This window comes from Capricornis sumatraensis, chromosome 4 (assembly GCF_032405125.1).
Source record: "Capricornis sumatraensis isolate serow.1 chromosome 4, serow.2, whole genome shotgun sequence".
In the NCBI taxonomy this organism is placed as follows: domain Eukaryota; kingdom Metazoa; phylum Chordata; class Mammalia; order Artiodactyla; family Bovidae; genus Capricornis; species Capricornis sumatraensis.
The window spans coordinates 54,135,949-54,149,696 of NC_091072.1; the positions used below are offsets into that span (position 1 = coordinate 54,135,949).

The 13,748-nt window shown below is 41.2% G+C and overlaps 1 protein-coding gene across 1 annotated transcript in view; it reads right to left on the minus strand.

Moving 5' to 3' along the window:
- PAWR (pro-apoptotic WT1 regulator) overlaps window positions 1-8,830 on the minus strand; it is a 114,783-nt gene extending 105,953 nt beyond the window's left edge. The window contains exon 1 of the mRNA XM_068970450.1: window positions 8,297-8,830. Within this exon, the coding sequence (XP_068826551.1) occupies window positions 8,297-8,830 (534 nt within the window). The remainder of the gene's footprint in view (window positions 1-8,296) is intronic.
- Between the last annotated feature and the right edge of the window lie 4,918 nt (window positions 8,831-13,748).

Genomic DNA, 13,748 nt, shown 5'->3' on the forward strand with positions numbered 1-13,748 from the left:
CCCTAAACTCCATTTTTCCATATGCCCTATGGTTTTTAATCATGTGACTTCATACCATGTTGAGTTTTATGAACTTATAGGCTGAGCTACAGCTTACACGCACTTGTAATTACTACAGTTCTACTCAATTTCCCACCAAAATCAAAGGCAATAGAGATTAAAAAAAAATCTCTGGGCATCCTTCACAATTACCTGAAGGTGCCCATACCTATAAGATGCTTTGAATGACCCAAACACTTTTCTTGAATGGTTCAGGAAACACAATATATGAAAAGAAATAAATAGCTGTTTAACAGTAGGGTCTTTTCCCAATAAAGCAATGCTTAAATATTTTAGTATCAAATAACACAAACATATCCGTTCCTAAAGACAGAAGTACCTTGGTGGTTGTCTGAGGCTGAAAGGAGCGTAGAATGGAGAGTTATTGTTAAGTATACAGTTTCAATTTTATAAGATGAAAGAGTTATGGGGATGGCTAGTGGTAATTTCTGCCCAACAATCTGAATGTATTTAACAGCACTGAATAAAAATGATTTAAGATCTTATGTATAGTATTTTACCACAATTTTTTTAAAAATCCATCCTTATTTTTGAAGAATAACACCATAAAATGAAAGACTAAATATACACACAAATCTGTATAGTGTGGTTCCATTTTTTATGGAGACAAAAGATTAGAAACAAATAAAATGTATAAGATAAGAGGTGATAGGTTTCACTATCTTCTTTTGTATTTACACAGGAGAACTACAAAGAACACATTACTTTTTCAACAGTTTTTACCAGCAGGAGAAAAAAAAAAAGTTTATACAAATTTGGTTTGGATCAACTTTTGCTTGCATTACAGAATATCAAGAAGTCTTGTCAAGAATTTGAGACTTAATGCAGCTTCTTTGACTATGTCAGCTAAAATATTTTTAATCATATTCCTCAAGCACCATCTTCTGAATGTTAATTTTGCTCTTCATAACTCAGATTTCCATTCTTTTTAAATACTACTAAAAATATCCTGCAAAGAATTCCAAAAGTAATAGAAAAACCATTTCATACTTTATATAACCTGTAAATTTCTCAAACATATGCCCACAAATTTGCTGAATATTAAAAGGTATCTTTTAAAGTTAATTTTATTAATGTTTTCAACTGTATTTCAAACTGATATTATTCTTATTTATCTTATTCAGTTAGTCTCTTACAATTAAAAAAAAAGTGTGCAAACAAAATTTAGCTGTCACAGAACTGTAATCTACAACCTAAGTCCTCTCCTACCTGCTCATTTCAGCAAAACTCTAAAAAACATTCACTTTCAGAATACAACAGCCCTTTTTCTTTAAATTCAACTTATAAAGCAAATAAAACTATTATTGAAAAACACTGTAACCCATACAACTCTGGTGAAGGAAATTTCTAAAGACTATCACCAAATAAATATTTATTAACCAAGCATATGCTAAGTTTCTAACTCACTGGAGCTGTTTTTACCCTTTAAGTAAATAATTTTACTGTTTTTAAAAATTAAATGTTCCTCTAACTTCATTCTGACATGGAGCCTGGTATATTTGTAAGTAACCTAAGGAGACTGTAATACATGGCTGATGCTCAACTGTAACACCAGTCTGTATGCAGCTATAAACAAAAACGCATATGACTTACACCAAAAGCTGCCTCAGCAATAAGCAAATATGTTAAGAATCAACTGGCTAGTTACAGATGCCAACAGGTCAAATATGTAATAGTAAACAAAAGGGAACGATTTCACTTGAGAATATTTTAATGAGATGGACAAAACCTGTTTCAAAGGTTTGAACTAATTATTAAACATTTACAAACATACACTTTCCCTTAAAGAATACACCAAAGAAAAATGAGTGAACGTAAAGTTCAAATTACACATTAAGTATTAGAGGTTTTTTCTGTAGGCAAGGCTTCTTCAAGAAGCCAGGCAGACACAACATTTTGTCCTAAATATATGACATTATATAAATGTTTAAGAAACTTTCAATTTCCAAGTATCTCAAGTTGCCTCTGTTAAAATATCTATAAAGTTCTTAATTAAGTGGAAAAAGTAAGAATGTTTAACATCCCAGTAAGAAATTTCCATTAGACATCAACAACTACTTATCAATGTGTTATACCTATATAATAACTATGATTTATCATTTAGTCATTCTTAAGCTTTTTCAGAAATATTATCTCACAGGACTATTAAATGAATTAATAAAATAATCAGTATCAATTTCATTTTATAGATCAGTAAGCCAGTATAGAGCATTTAAGTCAGTTCTTGAACTTCAGTACAAGAATCACGTGAGCATATGTTAAAATGAAGTCTCAGGTAACTCTTCCCTGAGGTAGATCCCAGAAATTTGCATTTTAAATAAATAACATAGGTGATAATGGTACAGATACCCCCACCCACAGCCACATCTTTTAGGACCCTGACTTAAGTAATAAATGACTAAAGTTTAATCACCTAAAACTCCATGTTTACTCTGAATCAAAGTTCCCAAATGTGTTTTTGCAGACCTCCATGAAAGATATGTAAAATTTTAAACAGTTGAAAATACTACATTCAGTTAAATTATGTACCTCTTATACTAAATTCTAGTAAAGAAAGTGGTAGTAGAGGTCTAAGTTTAAGAAATTAAAAACAGAAGTTTCTACAATTTTATTTTCCTCTGTGAAATGCAGGGAAAGCAGATAGTATATTAATTTAATAACTTCTCCTGTTGAATACTGCTGTACTTTACTGAGTAGGGAGCTAAAATCTACCACAAATACCACAGGTTCTATGAATAAAAAATTAAGATGAAAATGTAAAAGCACTTAGAGCACAACTTTGTGAACATACTAAAAACCACTGATGTACACTTTAAAAAGGTGAATTTCATGATATATAAATTATACTTCACTTTTTGAAAAAAGCGTTGGAAAATTTCAAACTCTTAATATTTCCAGTAATTTTAAACTTCTAAGATGTCAGCACCACTATTAAAGTGCATAATTATTTTCTGACCCATATCACATGTGCTGTAAACCAGTGGAGAAATAATGAAGAGTGTTCGTAAGACCACTAGCTTGACAAAAATTTTAAATAAGAATTTTAATGCCACTGTTAATGTATTTATTTGCTCTTGAATTTTTCCAATAAAGTCCCACTTCATCTGTCTTTTGTAACATGGTCATATTCAAATTCTACAGTAATTTATTCGCTTCTTATAAAATAATTTTTGTATTTCTTAAACTGGGTATATACTTATACAATACAGTGAAATATGATAAAATGGTTCTTAAAAACTAGGCTTTGAAGACAGATTCTCTTTTTCCCCTCAGGCAAGTAACTGGCCCTTTCTGTCGCATTTTCCCATAGGGTGATAGTAAGAATTAAATGCACCAAAACATGTAAGATGCTTAAATCAGTGCCTGGGTCTTAATAAACATACCATATGTATCATCTGCTTTAATTACATAATTATTATTTTCATGGAAAAAGGCCTCTCAGCTTAGAAAACTCACTAAAAATTCTGATAATACTAAAATTTCAATTTATCAATGAGCTCAACATGTAGAAAGGCTAGGACTAAAATCTTATTAAGAAACCTCGGTATCTACCCTGTATCTACTCTATTCACCAGTCCAATTTTCTCCAACTCTGAATCACTATTAGTCCTTCCCCTGACTCATCACATTGAAAGGTAGACAGTCTAGAATATAATGGGCATACCAAAAGGCATTTCTTAAGCTTCCTGGATTTATAAGACTTACTAAGTGGAGCCTGTCCTATATAATGGTCAATAAATATGCTGAATAATTGCGACTTAAATTGTGTTCACTTAGAAGAGTTTCTATATATCAAATGTTCCTTCAAACTATGGAGTAGGTGTTATAATCCCATCTTGACTGAAAAACAAGATATCACTTAAGTAAAATCAAAGATCCACACTTTCTGACTGCTAGCCAAAAGCAGATTTGTATTTTGTTGATGATTCAGTGTTCAAAATTTTGCTAACCGAACTACAGACTACAGGGTTAGAAGCAAAATCTGAGCCTACAAATTTGACCTTAATTTCTATTCAATTTTGTACTTTCATTGTTTTCCCCATTTATATGTTTAAATCATTTAAGATAAACCTCTAATAAAAAATTATTGAATAAAATCTAGAGAAATAAGCTAAGTAATGCAAGATTTATTAACTCTTAAAAACTCCTTTTTCCCTAGACACACACGTACACAAAAAACCAAAACCTTTTAAAATACTACTCTACCATTTATTCACTTCCCATGTGATCTTGAGTCATTTAAACTCTCTAAGCCTCCATTTTCTCCTTTGGAAATAAGGATGAAAACAGTAAGTATAACTACCATTGGGGATTGCTGTGAGCATTAATTAAGACAATACATAAAACACTTTAGCTGACCACAATGAAAACAGTTACGTTTCAATAAATTTTAACTTTTATATTTAAATCCAAATTTTAGTATCATTTGACCTCTACCTGAGACTTCCCAGGTGACGGAAGCGGTAAAGAACCTGCGTGCCAATGCAGGAGACGTAAGAGACTGGGGTTCAATCCCTGGATCAGGAAAATCCCCTGGAGGAGGAAATGGCAACCCACTCCACTATTCTTGCCTGGAGAATCCCATGGACAGATGAGACTGGTGGGCTACAGTCCACCGAGTCGCAAAGAGTTTTCATGACTGAAAGCGACTTAGCATTAGATCTCTATCTATTGAAATGTTATATTTTCTATGAAAACCACCTCTGTTAATCCATTCATGCACACCTACCCAATGGCAATAACCTCACAAGCACTCTGAAAACGTGGGTATAAGTGTCGAGGAAGCCTTCCCCAACTAACCCTCTTGAGTTAGGTACCCTGCTCAGTAAATAGCCTGTACTTAATAGTGTACTACTTAATACAGTTCCCTGTATTACTTAAGAACCCTCTTGTGGGCAAGGCCTGTGTCCTATTCATTTCTGCATCCCTAGAATGAAACCCAATAATTCTAAATCCTGACTCACATGGGGAGCTTATCAAAATATTAATACCTGGACCCATACCATCCCAGACCCATTAAATAAATGTAAGGGGTCAAGGAGGAAGAAGGCAAATAATCAGCAAAGGGGAAGCATTTTTTAATATCCTCACACAGTGTTGATATGCTGCCACAGCTAAGAACCACTGCACTTTGACATTTAAAAAACTATACAAACAGGTATATATGCATTTATGTATGAATATATGCATAAACATATAAGTAAAGAAATGTCTCAGTTCAAGACCCTCAACCTCAACAGCTACTCTTAGCCCCATCCTCTTTCCTTTAAATAGACAACAGTTTTAATTAACAATTAGCTACATGCTGTGTTAAGTTGGCTTTTAAACTGTTAACTCAGTGCCTACTTAAGTTTCTTCATATAATTGTGCCTTCTTCCTAGATTACAGTCTTGCTACTTGAAAATATACACTGCCTTATTCTTGTTTTCTCCAGAGTGCTTATGACAGTGCCTTGAACAGAGACATGTAATAAATATGTGGCTAATCTAATAAATGTATAAAAAATAGCAGCAGTAAGTATGTTACATTCAAGTTATCCAATTCTGGCTAACAGAAAAGGCAAAAATTTAGAAAAAAGTTTTTTTTTAAAAAAACTCCTACTTAGTAAACAAGAGCCACTGAAGTTTATCTCATTAATGAGTATCTGTATATTTGCATTTATTATAGCCATCACATGCAGTATCCCCCCCCCCACCTACACTTCAAGATTCTGAACTGCTTCCTCACTAAAACTATCTTCCATTTGCTGGTATCATCTTTATCTGCTATCAGGTTCTTTTGTAACAATTTTATAGTTACTCTGTAATCAGTAAAATAAGTTAATGAAAGTCACAACAAATGTTTTACACAGATCCTTAACAAATACTTTTGAAGAAATTTAATGTTTATCAAACACTAAAACAGACTCTGCATACAAGTTACATGCTAATCTACTAATATAAACTTGGTTGGGAATACTGCCTGAAAATAAGAGATTAGTCATTCAACACTATATATATATGTATATATATATATAACTCTACTTTTGAATATTGACTGATGATCTTTTTATATTTTATAATATTATAAAATATTTTATAATATTTTTATGCCTGAAAATTTCGTAAAATATTATATGACTTTTTAAAATAGTAGTGCTAAACTGTATTATACAAGAAACTCCACAGCAACTGGTATTTACAATGTTGAAACTGCTAAGAGAAATAAATGGCACATGATTCACATAATGTGAAAGACTTTATTTTTAAAAAACTGAAAATATGGGGAGGAGGAACTCAAGAAATATGCCTGCTAATTAGATACTGTGGTAAAACATTACCATGTTTTGTTGGGTCCTACAGCATGAAACAGATAGAGCCATAGTTACCACAAAAAGAAAGCAGTACTCAATTCCCTATTCAATAAAAAAGGTTCAAATTCCACAGACAAAAAAATGGTACCCTGGGTTGTTTGTTTTTAAGGAAGATTAAATTTAGGAGCTGCCAACACCCAAACAAAAAACATTCCAGAGTATTAGACTCAATTGTAACGGGGAGTCATCTACATTCTCAGCACTGTGTTCCCTTACCCAATACATGAATATTAACAAAGGACGTTTCTTAGGACCTCACAATATACACCATACTTATTTCTCCCAGTAAACATTACCCTTGTTAAAAAAACAAACACAAAAAGGTACTGAGAAATAACAATTTTAGCACAACCAGCCAGACAAAAAATGAAGTTTTAACATCTGCCAAGAGATCTCCCAAAATAAGATCCCTGTCAAATGAACAATGAGGAAAAGATTGGAAATGACAAATTATTTTATTTGGACCATCAGCTACATTTAAAAATAACGCTGAGGAATGTAACTTTTCCAAAGCCTTGTCTTCAGTTTCCCCTTAATCTTCATATTTTTAACTTAAAAAAACCCTAGAAATTTGATTACCACTCTCATGAATTCCTTTTAAAGCAATTTAATGAATAACAGATCTTTTGTGCAAGTAGCAAACCACAGAGGACAGTTTTGCTGGCTGATAAAAATCTTCCTGAAACATGCATAAAAATATACCCTTCAAAGACAAACTGATTTTCTAGGTATGGAAATCATATTAAGACTCAAAAATTTGGTATGTTTGATACACACCCTAACTTATTGCAGATGTTTTTATCTGAACCACAATTAAAGTTGGTGAATTCTTACTATTTACTTACTGTGTGTCAAAGTTGAATAAATTAGAAGGCCAGGAGAAAAAAAAAAGTTAAAACCTTAGAGCCAATGAGCAAAAGATGTAACTACTTACGGTGAAACGGGATTGTTGAATCACTTCCCCAAACCGGTGAGTTACTATTAAAGCAACTAAAAACTTGTTTACGATTGTTTTGTTGAGTAGAGAGAAGTGCTGTTATACCATAAGTAAAAAAGTTTCACCAGGCATTCTAATAGGAAGATGCTGCTGTTGCCCACAGAAATGTTTCTCAGACTGCTCAAAAATACCAAAAAAAAAAAAAAAAAAAAAAAAATCAACCACCACTCCCCCTCCACCCCAGAAATTCCCAAACCTACCACAAATGTTTTCCAGAATACATAGGGTCAAATACTTCAACACATGGAGAGAGCAAAAGAACTGTGGGTTGCTACAGCGTTCCTATTGTCCAGAATACCACTCAGGAAAAAAGTGTGTGCGTGTGTGTGTGTGTGTCTGCGCGCGCGCGCTATTTCCAACAGCTGGTGTGTATATATGAAGTAGTACATATGCTTGGTTTGGATATACTTGTCTCGGGTCCATTGAAAGATAAAGCTGTCTGGGGTAGTGCTACAGCCAAGTTTTCTTTACAGGTGCTATTAAACACTGCTAAGAGGGAAGAAGAGATAAACGATCCGATAACGTAAGACCGACACCTGGGAAACTAAATAGAGTACGTCGTCATCACCATTCACCAATTTTTCTAACTGATCAAGCAGAAACGAGGTAGGCAAGTTCTGAAGCCCCATGCTATCCTTCCACCAGTGAAAAGAAGGCTCTGGTGTCTGAGATCTTAGCCAGGAAGCCTGAAAAGCACGTGTCCGACTCTGGGTTGGGGAACTTCCCAGGAAGCGTTTGTTGAGAGTAAAACTCCATCACCCCCTGCCTGCCTACTCAGAGAAAGGCTAAGAAGTGCAGGCTCGAGGAGGAAAGCTCTGGGTCCCGGAGAGATGAGACCAGGAGGCGGCAAGCCCTCCAGGGTCCGGCCGCGGCCCCGCCCGGCTCACCTCTGCGGCGGGGATGTTGACCACGCCGGTGGATCGCCGCTTCTCCCGCAGCTTCCTCTTCTCGATCTGTCCTTTGCCTTTCCTGGCGCTGGGGCCCGAGCTCTTGCCCTTCTCCGGGGCGCAGTCCCGCTCCTCCTCGCCGCCCCGGGCGGGCGCTGCCCCCGAAGTGGCGGCGGCGGCGGCGGGGGACTCGTCCTCCGGCCGCCGCGGGCCGGGGGCGGCGCGGCTCAGCGGCGCGGGGCCCACGGCGCAGTTCACGCCCCCGGGGCCGGGGGCGGCAGGTGCGGCGCCGGCGGGGCCGCCGCCCGGGAGGTTGTTGTTGAGCTCGTTGGCCGCCGCGGCGGCGGCCGAGGTGCCCAGGGCCCCCGGCGGGAGCTTGCCGGCCGCGTCGCCGGTCCCCCCGGCGGGGGCGGCCGGGCCCGGGGGATTCTGCTTGGCGCGCATCTTCTCGCGCTTCGCCTTCCACTCCTCCAGGAAGTCTGTGGTGCTGCCGCCGCCGCCGCCGCCGCCGGTCCGGTAGCCACCGGTCGCCATATTCCCAGCGGGGCCGGCCGGGCTCTCACCTCAGGCCGCCCGCCCCGACTCCGGCCGCCGCCGCCTCTTCCTTCCCGCCGCCCGGAGGAGGCGAGGGAACGACCCCCGGGCGCTGGGGCGGCCGCGCCTCCCGCCGGGACCGGCCGGTCTGCAGGGGAAACACAAAAGGGGGCGGGGAAGGGAAGCGTGAGGTCCTCGCCCGGCTCGAGGGTCTGCCCCGGGGCCGCGCCCCTCAAGGCCCTCCTCCCCGAGAGCGCCCCCACTCAGCCCCGCAGGCGAGGAGTCGCCGAGTCGCCGCCCCGCCGAGTTTCTCCGGCGCACCTACACGGCGGGGCCCGGACGGTCGCCGCCCCTGGAGGGGAAGAGAGAGGCAGGGTCCCCGTCTCCGGCGGTCGCGGGGGACCCGAGCCAGACCCGCCACCTGTCGGCCCGTCGCATCTCCAGCCCTCGCCCGGCTCCAGGGTACCAGCCGCCAACACCCTCACCATCGCGGGGCGAGGCGCCGAGCCCCCTGACCGACTCGCGGAGGAGGCGGGACGTGTCCTGACCCAGCCGTCCAGCCGAGTCCAGGGGCACAGGTTCGCGTGGAGAGCGCGCAGTGCCCCGGAGGCCCCTTACCTGAGCGGAGTTGCGGGGGGACGAGTTTCGGGGCTGGGAGCGGGCGCCCAGGTGAGCCGAAGCGGCCGCGCGCGAGAAGCCACCGCCAACTCGCCGTCCGGAGCCCGCGGTTCTCCCGGGCTGGGAGGGAGGGAAGGAGGAGGGAGGGGAAGGACCGGAGCCGAGCGACGCCGAAGCGCGGGCGGAAAGGACCGAGGCGGCGCGCGAGGGGCGCGGCGCGCGGCTGGGGGCTGTGCCCGCCGACGCCCCGCCCCCCGGCGCTCAGGTGCGCGACGCCGGGTCCGGCCCGCCGCCGCCAGCCCCGCAGTCCTGGGCGCGCAGCCGCGCGGCGTCCGGCCTCCGGGCGCCTCCGGGCGCCTCCGACTCTGGAGCGCGAAAGGCCCTGTACGCCGTTCTCCGCCTCTCCTGTCTCCCACCACTCTTCCTTTTAAGTACAAGACATACTCTTCCAGGGAAAAGTCTCAAATGCTGCTGGCTGAAGGGAAAAAGGCAATCAACTGGTGATGATTTAGGGCCTGACTAGCCAGGATGGGAAAAGACTCTCACCTCTCTTTTCCTCGCCGCTGCCTCCTTTTCAGATGCACTAGGGTGGCACGCAGGACGGTAGGAAGAACTGAAACCCAGGCCCCCTCCTCTGTCTGTGGTCTCAGGTGAGAGGGTCGGTTGAAAGGAGGGGCTTCAATTGTCAGTGTATTATCAAGGCTTTACTATTATCTTAGGTTTGCAGGAACAAAATGTTAAACTCATTTTAAAATATATGATATCGGCGAGCCCAATAAAATTGGAGTTTCCTCTTAACTCTGACTCTACACCTCCTCTTCACAGATAAGTGAATTTAGCAGCAAAGCTTCCTCCCAAAGTCCTAAAGCTGCTTTGAGGCTGATTTGATATGAGCTGGGGCGGTGATTGTCTTTATTCTTGTGCCGTTAACGTGCCATAGGATAAATCTTATCTTCAGATTCAGATCATCTCAGATTTCTGGATCAGGGTAGGCTAAACTTCCACTGTCAGGCAGCTGAGGAGGCAGACTGCACTGTATCAGAGTAGTGCCAGGGCACATCACTATCAAGTGTACGAGCACTGAGTCACATTCTTACCTAACGTAAATCTTTCTTCCTACTTAGTACTACCTGTTTTGCCCAGGTGGCACATGGTGGTGAGCCCTCCGCGTGGGCCTGCCCAGGAATAAGGACAGGACACAGTGATTCACATGCTGTTTGTCAGAGAGGAAAGACATCCCGTTCTCCTCTTTGGTCTGTCTGCTGGGAGTGAACATGTGGATAACCCGGATTGAGTTCTGGAAAAACCCTTTAAAAAATTAAAGGCCTTCCTCGGGAATCGGTTTAAAAGGCTGAGTCTGGCTGGTACCAACTTGGGTGCGCCACTTGAAACTCCTCAATTAATGATTCATTGCTCTGTTTTCTGAGTTTTAAGGCCAAGAGGGCAGGAGGGAGGAGGTTTGGGCATTAAATAAGTTCACGTTAATATGCTTTGTAACTTCCCAGAGGATTTTCTCTTGGAGGGACTGCAGGATATAGTGGCAAGAGGATATAATGTACCTGAATTCAAACATAAAACAGCTGAGCAATCTTGGGCATGTTCTTTAAATTCTCTGAAACTCAGCTGTCTTTACTATAAAGCCAGTAATAACTGCATATATTTTTAAGTTAAGAATTGAGCATTGCTTGGTCAAGGAAAACACTCTGTAAATATAGTCTCTTTTATTAATAGGATATTGAACAGAGTCCTGGGTCTCTAAAGGTGAGGGGAGACACAGACCAAAAAGATAAGGTACTAAATACACATTATTAACTTGAAAACAATAGATCCTGAATGAACTAGGATAACACTCTGCCACATAATTTATCACTGCATCTCTTATACCAGTTCTCTTAGTATTAACAAGCCCGGAGTCAGGAATGTTGGCTGCTATTGACCGTGTGACTTTGGGAAAGTTGTTTAACTTTTGTGCCTCTGTTTACTTACATACAAAATGGGGATAATAATACTTCCTACATTGTGAGAGTGCTGTGAAAGTGCCTGAGCTCCTTAGATAAAAGGTAGTATGTGAGTACCAGAGTAGTTATTATTAGTCTATAAAGTGCCCTAGGAATCATGGATGAAAGCGATTATTGAAGTACAAAGCACTGTATATTATTGTTGTTTATTATATCTTTTGTCTTTACCTTACCATTCTCAATATTCCCAAAGATATATTTCACATCCAGACTGCTTCCATCATTGCATCAAAATATTTAGCTGAGTCAGTTCTAAATTGCCATGCTTGCATGTCATCAATCTTTATGTACAGCATTCTGATGAAATAATCCTCAAAGACTCCAGGCCTGTTTTCTCACCTGCAGCACTGTGGACCTTTGGGACTGGATAGTTCTTCGGGGGTGTCGTCCTGTCCATTGCAGGATGTTTAGCAGCATCCTTGGCTTCTGTCCTCTAGAGACCTACCAGGAGTCGCCTCCACCCCCAGCTGTGACTTTGTCAAGTATTTCCTATATGTCAGTCCCAAACGTTCTTCCTCGCAATGCAGTTAATCATATCAGATGATCCGTCGGTTCTCGGTTCTCGTTTTCTGGGAGGGATCTCTCCTGGAGCTCTCCACCCCCTGCTCTACCCTGGACTGACTTCTAAAGTTCACTGCTCTGTGCTTATCCTGGGATTATACTTGCCTGACATCCTGGGAATCATTTCCTACACAGAACTCCTTGTTTCTTCAACTCCATATTGTCCTCTTTTCCCTTATTTTACTTAAGTACTCCTTCCTGATACTCTGGAGATCAGATTGCACATCCTTGGAGACTGTGTATGTTGAAAACTGATTTTCCTTTGTCTTCACACTTGGTTAATAGTTTGGTGGGGCTTAGAACTCTAGGTTGGAAACCATTTTCCTTTATAATTTTGAGCGCATCACTATATTGTCTTCTAGTTTCCAGAGTTAGAGTTGCCAGAAAACCAATGGCATTCAGATTCCTTTGTGTTTTCTCTCTAAAGTTTTGGAACTTCTAACCCACCTTCTTAATTACCTTAAAGGTTTGCCATGGTTTATCTTCTTTCATTACATGTTAAGCACTCAGTGGGCCCTCTAAATCCACCCTCTGGCCTTCAGCTGGGAGATTTCCTTTTTTTATATCTTTGGTAATTCTTCCCTTCCATTTCCTCTATTTTCTTTCTGGAACCCCTGCTAAATAGATGCTGAATTTCTAAGTGTTCCCTAGTAACTATTTGTCTTTTCTAGTTTCTGTCTGTTTGGCATGTTATTATGTTTTCAGGGCTATTTGGTCTCTTATTTGCCAGACTTCCTACTGAATTTTCTGTTTCTGCCACCATTTTTTCTGTGATCTGTTTCTTAGTCTCTAAATGTTCTTCCATATTATCCTGTTCTTGTATCACATTCATTATCTCTTCTCTAAGGAAATTCCTTTACCTTTTCTTCTGCTGGTCCTGCACTGCGTCTCTTATCTATACGTTCCCTTTCATCTTCTTGATTATTTCAGTCTTCATTTTTCATTTTCCTGTTTTCACCTTATCAGTCTGCTATTCATTCATATTTTATTTATTTACTGGCCACTCTGCGTGGCCTGCAGGACCTTAATTCCCTGACCAGGGATCAGACCTGTGCCCCCTGTAGTGGAAGGGCAGAGTCTTAACCTCTGGACCACCAGGAAAGTCCCTGTTCATTCATATTTTAGGCTGAAGCATTGAAAAGTTGACTGGATGCTCTTCTCAAAAGGCAGAATTTGTTGACTGATGGTCCCCATTCTGGGAGTTGGTACTTGGACCCAGGTGGACCCACATGCCAGGTGGAGGCATGTGTCAATTGTCAGCATCTTTGGCGGTTTCCTCCTGGCCACATCAGTTTCCCAGAAAGAAACTGTTTCTGTCTGTGACACTGGTTGTCAGCTGTTTCAAGTGCCAGGTAAAGAGAAGGGACTGTGGGAGTCTCAAAACTCAATATGCAGATTTCACACAGTCCCTATGTTTAATGCCTGCTGTGTTCAAGTTCCCTACATTTGTAATTCCAACAGCTCCAGCGCATGAACTTCCAGTCTTCTACCAATATCAGGAAAGACAACCTCCTTGTTATTAGGCCTTACAGCGAGAACTTGAGAATCTAACTGTCCTTTATGTCGATTTTTAGCCAATCCTTTTTTTTTTTTCATTCCCATTCTTTCTTCTGTTTCTGAAGTATATGCTGCTGCCTCTACTTTCTCAGCTTTCTTCTTTAGGACATAAAGGAATCCTTGCTGACTTGGTCTCTTGAAGGTGGTTAGAATTCACCTTTTTC